We start from the raw sequence: 9,033 nt of genomic DNA on the forward strand, positions 1-9,033 counted from the left end.
GTTGGGTAGGAAAAGAGTGTAAAGTTTGGTGATTTAAACCCTCGGACATCTATTTTTTTCTGAAATACAAAGAAAAATCATCTGCTGAAGGTAGGATGGCCTGTGGTGGGTGGTTAGAGCAGTCAACATCTAAGTTTCACTAAGATACATAAAAGGAATGACCTAATTTCTAAACTCGACCTGACTGCAGGATTGTGTGATGTTCCCCAACGGCTTTCAGAAATCCAGGAGTAGAAGCAGTTTTATGGAGGACTTTTCATTTGTGTAGTGCGTTGGAAGAAAAATGAGAATTAGTGTTCAAAAAAATTATTTGATATGATATCACTTGGGTCATAGATATTACCCGGAAAGATGGAAGGTTAAGACTTATTATGGATTGAACTGTGTTCCTCCAAAAGACATTGAAATTCCAATCTCCATTCCACCTATGAGTGTGAACTTATTTGGAAGTAGGGTCTCAGCAGATGATCAAGTCAAGATGAGGTCATTGGGGTGGACCCTAATCCAGTATGACTATATCCCTCTAAGAAGGAGGAAGGGCAAAATTGGACACAGGCATAGACACATACAATGGGAAGACAATGTGAAGACACAGAGAACACTATCTACACTATCCACTCACACAGCATGGAATGTCTGAGGCTACCTGAAGTTAGGAGAGGGGCCTGGAACAGATCCTTCTGTCAGGGTCCCCAGAAGGAACCAATCTTGCATGCGTCTTGATTTCAGACGTCTAGCCTACAGAACTGTGAGACAATGCATTTCTGTTGTTTAAGCCACACAGTTCACAGTAATTTGTTTTGACAGTCCTTGGAAACTAATACAGCATCCCAGAAAAAAAAAATTGGGTTTGGTGGAAGTAATGTCATGTATATGTGGTATGCATGGTCCATGCTCTTACTGAGCTTGTAGTCAAGTAGAAGAAAGTTCATTCTCTGGAAGAGGCTGAGGACATCCCTTTAATTGAATAAATGCTGGGTGAAGATTGGTAGGAGGAAAGGCTGATGCATATTTCTAGAATGTATGAATAACATGCATGAAAAGTGTTAGGTAGACATATTTGAAAAAAAAAAGCACAGTCCTTTGGCTTGGAAGATAGTGAGGGAGTGGATAAATGAAAGGAGCTGGGCTGGGAGAGGCAACCAGGGTCCAGATCAGGGTGGACCTTGTCCTCCATGTAAGTACTTTCTATTTTAGCCCAACTGGAAGCCAATAAAAGGTTTTAGGCACAGCACATGCATGACCCAATTTCATGACCCTTTATAAAGGTTATTCTGGCTACTGCAGGAATGCTGAATAGTAAATATGTAAAAATAATATGGGACATCAGTTAGGAGGATTTAATTAGTTTAATTAGTTTAATCATGGTGGTGCCTTGAATTGATGGCGGTAATGGGGATGGAGTGAAATGGTTGGGTATGAGCTGTGTGTCAGAATAGAATTGGTAAGATTTGGAGTGGGTGGGGTGAGGGAAAGGAGGTGTCAGGGGCATGCCTGTTATTGTTCTGGAAAGAACATGGGGTTTTTAGGAGATTGTGAAATGCTGCTTGCCTCTCTCATGGTATGTGGAGCCTCAGCAGAAGAACTGCCTCCCTTCACCAAGGCTACTAGTAAGTAGTGTCCTCAGAGGAGAGCCCAGCATTTTACTGGGACCCAAATGTGGACAGGTATGTTGGGGGAAAAGATGTAAAGTAGAAGGAACTGAGATTCTGGAGGGCACTGTGAAAAGAGTGAAGTTAGATGGTGGGTAGGTTAGGTTGGATAAGAGGAGGTAACAGGAAGATGGTGTGAGAGAATGTAGGTCTAGCTGTAGCTAATGCTCCAGGTTAGAAGGTGATCCTTGGGAGAGTGTCCTTTAGTAGCCCTATGCTCGCTTGATCATTCCCCTGTGGGGTTTCCTGTTTTCTATTCTTTCTGTAATTTTTGATTTTTTGCTTTGTAATTCTTTTAGGAGTCTTCCACAGATCTATGATCTTAATCACATCAGAAACTTTTTGAAGTGAAGTGACACACACACACACACACACACACACACACACTATGGTGAAAAACCATGAGAGTAATGGAAAACTTGGTTTTTGTTCTGGCTCTTCTGCTCACTAGTTGGAGGAGCACTATCTCTACTATATCCAGTTTCAAATGTCTTCTTCTGTTATATGGATCTAACTGTACCAGAAATGTACATTTTATAAAGGACTTTTCACAATTGCCTCATCTGACCTCTTAGCAAGCCTTCGGAATAGGTAGCACTGATGGTGTAAGTTCTACTTTACAGGTGAGAAAACTGCCATTTGAAGAGGTAAAGCAGGTGCCTTATTAGAAGCTCATCAATCTGAGTCCAGATCAGAGCTCGAATTTCTGATTCTGGGTTCTGTACTCTTTGTATAATATCCGATAGAGCTTTGTAAAGCTTAAAACGCTTTGTGAATTATCAAGCACTCTTGACCTTCAGTATCTTAAAGCAGGAATTCTATTAAAATCTCACGTTGTGTATCTCACGTTGCCCAAAACAAAACAGCTCTCTGGGAGCTGTAGCATGTAGTGTACTCTCTAGATTCATGTTGGTGGTGATAGAGGGATTTTCCCATGCTCTCTGGGAAGCTCTTATATTCTGTAAATAGATTATGTTACACTAGAAGTGGTCTGGGCAATACTTTAATTCTTCTGTAGACAGGAGTCAGGAAAAATAATGTTGTTGCCATATGCAATCTGTGTCAACTGGGGAAAGTCATTTATTCTACCTGAAACGCATGTTATTTGCTTTTAAAATGGGAAAATAGGGCACCTGGGTGGCTCAGTGGGTTAAAGCCTCTGCCTTTGGCTCAGGTCATGATCCCAGGGTCCTGGGATTGAGCACCACATCGGGCTCTCTGCTCAGCAGGGAGCCTGCTTCCTTCTCTCTCTCTCTACCTGCCTCTCTGCCTACTTGTAATCTCTGCCTGTCAAATAAAATAAATAAAATCTTAAAAAAATAAAATGGGAAAATAATAGCTACTTGTGTGTGTGTGTGTGTGTGTGTGAGAGAGAGAGAGAGAGAGAGATTAAAAACAACCTCTGAAAACATTTTGTTTTCATTTTGTTTTGCAAAACATTTTGTTTTGAAGCCTTATAGTTCTCTACACATCACAGGTGCTTGTTAAATGGATGTACAGTGAAGATACAAAGATACTCACACAGCATCCTACCAGGGCTAGACTAGGACTGTTCACACAGGGTGTGTTCCGTTGCCAGCATGTAAGTGGCACTAAGGAAGTAGATTTTAATGGTGAGATGTCATGTTCTAAGCCAGACCTTTAGTTTTTTGGACTGCTCAGTGGAGCAAGCAGATGTTCTTATTCCTGAACGGTTCACTAGCCATGCAGGTCCCCATGTCTAGGGAGCTACATATAGAGTGACTATCTGTTACCTTCCAGTTTTCTCTTTCCTGATTGGTTTAGCTATGAAGAGCTTATTCATGGTTCCTGTGGTCCTTGTCTTGCTTTCCTGTGTTCCACCAGGTAAAATGAAATATTCTCCCTGTGCATTTACAAACAATGAAAGGAGAGGGGATGAGAATAAAGCAGGACTTGGATGAAGGAAGCTGAAACAGGAAGGCATGTGAACAGAGATGGACACTTTGGGCTGTTCCAGAAAATAGAGAGAAGACATCCTTAAAGGACACATGGCAAAGGTCATTCTCTCCTGTGAAGAAGATGGTTCTGGATTTTGGTCTGGGGAGTCTGTGAAGTTTGAGAGGAAAGTTGGACCTATGATATTGGCAGAAGTGGGGCAGAGAAAAAGCACAAGACTTTTAGAAGACAGGTAGGATTTGGGAGTGGGAGGGAGACCATTCCTTCAGGACTCTTAGAATTTGCACTCCTAAGTCCATTACCTGAATTACTTTTCTCACACTGAGAGGCCTAAGCAGATTAGATACTGAGCAGAATTAACAAACCAAGCTGGTTGCTCCAAAGTTTTAACTTACAGCATGATGAGATCCTTGGGAACACCCGTGGGAGGGGTCTGAATTTACACCCTCTGCACAGAAACTAGCAACTTGGTTAATATGAAGAAGGTCTACTGAAGTCACTGAAGTGGAGGTTCTCAAACACTTTTTGCTCCTCATTTGCTGGGGTCTGCAGAAAGCTGCCCAGACCTTCATATTCAAAAGGTATCACTTAAAGGTCAAGTGTGAAGTACTCAAAAGACAGGCCCAGATGAGGATTGTGTTGAGACTGCTGCTGTCCTGGGTGGGAGGACATGGTGCACTGTATTGCTGCTGGACTTCTCTGTGCCCAGAAGGGTGCCTCAGGACTAACGGGCACATGGCAGGCAAGTTTGCTTGCCAGTGGACTTTGGTCATACCTCATGGATTATTCTCATACTGCAAAGGCCCAATGGATGATTCCATGAACCTGCTGAGTAGGGAGACCTTCCTACTAACCTTTCCCACCCCTTAGCTTCCAGAGGTACCCTGGTCTTAGGTTTGGAGAAAACACTACCAAAAGATTTAGGAGTGGGTTTCAGGTATGGCACACCATTTCACACTCCTTATCCCATGTCATGCTTTCACGTACCCAGTGGCAAAGCCAAGGCAGGTAATAAGGTACTTGGCTAAAATCACACAGAATGCTGTTGGGATGCAGGGTTAGAAGCAGGGGCTTCTCTAATTCCAGGTCAGGGATCTTTTTCTTCTTCAAGCTGATACTTTGATGATCTCAAACTGCATTGGTAAAATCACACAGAATGGACTTTTTAACAGATTCTGGCATGCTTCCTGGTATAGGACCTCTGCAGATTCCTGGAACTTCTCTAATGTTCTTTCCATGGCAAAGAGTCCCAAGCTGAATGTGCTGGGCCCTGGTACCTGCATATAGTTGATTAGTGATTCAAGTAAGTGGGGATCATGGGAACTGATGACTTATAATAAATAGGTGCTTTGGAAAGTAAGAGCCACTGAGAAGCAAGGACTCGGCTATAACATTACTGGGGTGTTTTGATCTCACCCAATTTACCATTAAAAAGTAATAAAACATAATCTGATTTGTTATGATTTATCCATGGTATCACGACCCTGCAGAACTCTGTGCATTGACCCTTGTTTCTGTTGACAGTTAGAAGTGGACCGAATATGTATTTATTTAAGAAGAGTCTTTTCTACATGCTGGCGAACCAAAAGAGTTTTCAGGAAATCATGTGGAAAAAAAGAAGAATATAATATTTTTTGTAGTAGTGTATATCTGTGCTGCACTGACAAAAAGAATTTACCTGTAGAAATTGGAAAATAGGTATCTGAGTATCTGGGGCTCCTGATAATTTGCTCTGGGGACCCAGATCTTTCTCAGTTGTACTAACCCATTAAAATGATGGTTTAGCCTGTGTTTCTGTGTCTGCATTGTTCTCTTTATTTAAAAGCAATTTAGTGTCTCTTCTGTGCAAATAATCTCATGGTTAAATTCTTTGTCTCCATGATTTTTCTTTTCATTAATTTATTCCTTATTAAACATGCCCTAAAAACTTTTTTTCAAGTGTATGATACAACCAGAGAAGTATACTGATCATACACTGATCATCAATTAATAATTTCATGATTTTAATGCACCCACGTAACCTGCATCCAGATGGAAAAGAGAATATTACAGTATCTTGGTCACTACTGGTCACTGATCCACAAAGGTTAATCCCTAGTCTGGCTTCTAATACCATAAACCCTGGCACCTATTATTGAACTTTATATAAGTGGAATCATATAGTAAGTACTCCTTTGTGTCTGGCTTCTTCTAAAGATTTATTTTTTAATTTATTTGACAGACAGAGATCACAAGCAGGCAGAGAGGCAGGCAGAGAGAGAGGGGGAAGCAGTCTCCCCGTTTGAGCAGGAAGCCCAATACGGAGCTCGATCCCAGGACTCTAGGATGCTGACCTGAGCCAAAGGCAGAGGCTTTAATCCACTGAGCCACTCAGGCACCCCTGGCTTCTTCTAATCTACATTATTTTATGACATTAATTGATATTGTTTGATGTAATTATAGTTTATTCATTCTTAATGCTGTATAGTATTATATTGGGGAATATTTGAATAGTCTTTTTTTCCCATTTTATTTATTTATTTATTACATGTATATAAAGGCACTTATTTATTTTTATTTTAAATTTAATTTAGTTAACATATAGTGTATTATTAGTTTCAGGAGTAGCATGTAGTGATTTATCATTTGCATATAACACCCGGTGATCATCACAAGTGCTCTCCTTAATGCCCATCAGCTATTTACCCCACCCCTCACCCACCTCTCCTCCGAAAACCCTGTTTGTTCTCTAAAGAGTCTCTTATGGTTTGCCTCCTTTTCTTTATCTTACTATATTTTTCCTTCCTTTCCCCTATGTTCATCTGTTTTGTTTCTTCTTTTTCATTTTATTTTATTTCTTTTCAGTGTTCCAGAATTCATTGTTCATGCACCACATCCAGTGCTCCATGCAATACCTGCCCAACACCTACCACCAGGGTCACCCATCCCCCACTGCCCTCCCCTCCAACACCCTCAGTTTGTTTCTCAGAGTCCACAAGTCTCTTTTTTGTTATTTATTAATAAATTATTTATTATAATTATTTACTAATTACTAATTATTAGTTAATTAAATATATTCTATTTTGTTATTTAGTTCTTTTTAGTTATTTTTTTGACCCTTAAAGTAAATTACTCAGAACAAAAGAGTGACCCCCTTACACATGCCAACTCACTACCTTCTTTTTGATTTTAAACAACTATTTTAGGGACCGTAAGGAAGTAGCCTAGTGTGATTAAGAGTTTCCCGTACCTAAATCACTTACTGTGGATGATTATTTGGCGAGGAAGCTAAATATACTGCTTATAGCTAGCATTAGAGACTAAAGCTTGTCTTTGAGGGAATCTCAGAGAGCTCATTTCATTTCACAAAAGACACTAAGAAAACCTTAGAATATAAAAGCAAAATGAAGTTTCTCTATTGGTCTGTATAAATTGGGATCAAATTTCACATATCATGCCTTCCCTTCACATAGCTCTGTCCGGCCATATCTGCTCTACGCCAGCTGTTTCTAGACACTCAACAGCCTCTTTCCAACAATACCAAGTTGCCTCCAGGATAACATGTTTGGGACAATTTCCCTTGTTTGTTTCTTCATGAGTCTAGAGCTTCTGCTTCCTTAATCAGCCCATTTGACTTGGGTCAAAAGCCAGTCCTGTGTCCTCTCTACCTCCAGGGTAGTTGTACATTGTAACAATAGTCTTCCCCTTCAAGTACCATTCGCTTTTGTCTCCCCTCTGGCAGCCTTTGGGTGTACATTTCAATAGCTTCTCATTCCGAGGAAGGGGAAAAAAAAAAGATGAATTCCTGCTTTTCTTAGACACCTCTCCTGTATAAACATGAATTTTCCATTTACTAAAAGATGTTAACTTTTTATTACAAAATATGTTAGCTAGCTCTATCCTGAATTCACTGATAATATGGGTAAGAGTTTCCTCCTCCACAAATGGTTCCACATGGTTTTTCTTTGTACTCTGATTTCCTCTGAATAGCTGACATTTCTATTTAAAATATCATTTTGTTCATTTTAGGACTTGGAACATAGAAGCAGATACCATAAACTAAAACAGTTAATGATGAAATCAAGAAAGATAAAAGCCTTGGTGCTTTCCCCCACAGATATTGTAGTTTAGGTCTTTTCCTAGCCAGTGACAATTTCACTTTTTGTTGAAAGAGCCCTGAATGATTTGAGAGGAGGTAAGGAGATGTCTAATGGAGTGGAACCAAAATGAATTGTTGAACTAATTCAGGAGCTGCGCATTCTTTGGAAAGAATTTATATGCCTGTCCTTTGAAGTTTCTTTATGCCATGTTATGCTTTTTATTAATCTACTACATTTTCTTACATTATTTGATGAGTATTCCATGTGAATAGACTTCAGTAGACTTTGGTGAGGTGGAATTGTACAATGCATTGAAAGATCCCCCGGGGCTCCAAGCACCCCGGAATGGACCCCTTCTCAGGAGGAGACCCCCGGACCCAAAAACCAAGCCGAGTCCACTGATCAGATGCAAACAGCACGAGGTTTATTGAGTTGACACAGGTACCTGCGGGCGGTCAAGTCTTAGGAAGACTCGCGCGCCAGCCCTTTGTTCAGGGCCTTTTTATGGGGTTTGGGGAAGCGAAAGCATACGTACAGAAGCAGAAACATAGTTACAAGGTTCTTATTGGCTGGTTTGAATGTAAGGCATACTCGGTGTTTGTAGATTGGCTTTGAAGGACCCCGGCGCGTGAAGAGAAAGGTGGGGAGGGGGAGTGAGGAGGGGGAGTTGGATCTTATTACTCAGCAGAGAAACATCCTGCCTACGTGACTAGGCCCACGTACCTAGGCGACCCCCCTTGCCTACATGACTATGCACATAAAGTATCCTGTTGAAACAGGAGACCAGTATCATCCCCTAAAAGCCAAGTGGTTACAGAAAGGCAAGGGAGTGGTTAAACAATTAACTGGGGGAGGGGTCTAACAGGGGAAGGGCGAGCGATTACAGAAAAGCCAAGAAGCAGTTAGTTAATCAATGGCTGGGGGGGGGTGTCTATATGCGGAGTCTTTCATTATAACTCAATTTTTTGAGTTAAGATGACACTGGTCATCCTGCCCTATGTGAAATGTACCAACTTTTAAAAAAATTTGATTTCTTTGAATGCCCTTTTTGCTATAAATATTTTTATTATGTTTTGCTTAGTTGGGAACACAATGAATGATCTCATTTTTGAATGGCAAGATGAGGCACCTGTGCAAGTGGCTGAAGGACTCACTTTGCCCCAGTTTCTGCTGAAAGAAGAGAAAGATTTACGATACTGCACTAAACATTACAACACAGGTAGGGGTCGAGCTTTCTTTATTACACTTACGACTGCTGGTTTTATGATATTAAGTGTTTTTAATTATAGCGGTTGGTTAATTATTTTAAGTATTTATAGCTCAGTGTGTTTCATAGTCATAGAGCAGAAAATGAATGCATATGAAATTTATGAATATTTGGACTC

At 40.6% G+C, this 9,033-nt stretch overlaps 1 protein-coding gene across 1 annotated transcript; it reads left to right on the top strand.

Moving 5' to 3' along the window:
* Positions 1 to 3,439: 3,439 nt before the first annotated feature.
* DEFB135 (defensin beta 135) lies at positions 3,440 to 5,267 on the top strand. Its single transcript, XM_044268079.1, is given in 3 exon segments — positions 3,440 to 3,497; positions 5,094 to 5,110; positions 5,112 to 5,267. Coding segments are annotated over 3 exon segments (231 nt in total).
* Positions 5,268 to 9,033: the final 3,766 nt, after the last annotated feature.

Source organism: Neovison vison, chromosome 11 (assembly GCF_020171115.1).
Source record: "Neovison vison isolate M4711 chromosome 11, ASM_NN_V1, whole genome shotgun sequence".
Lineage (NCBI taxonomy): Eukaryota > Metazoa > Chordata > Mammalia > Carnivora > Mustelidae > Neogale > Neogale vison.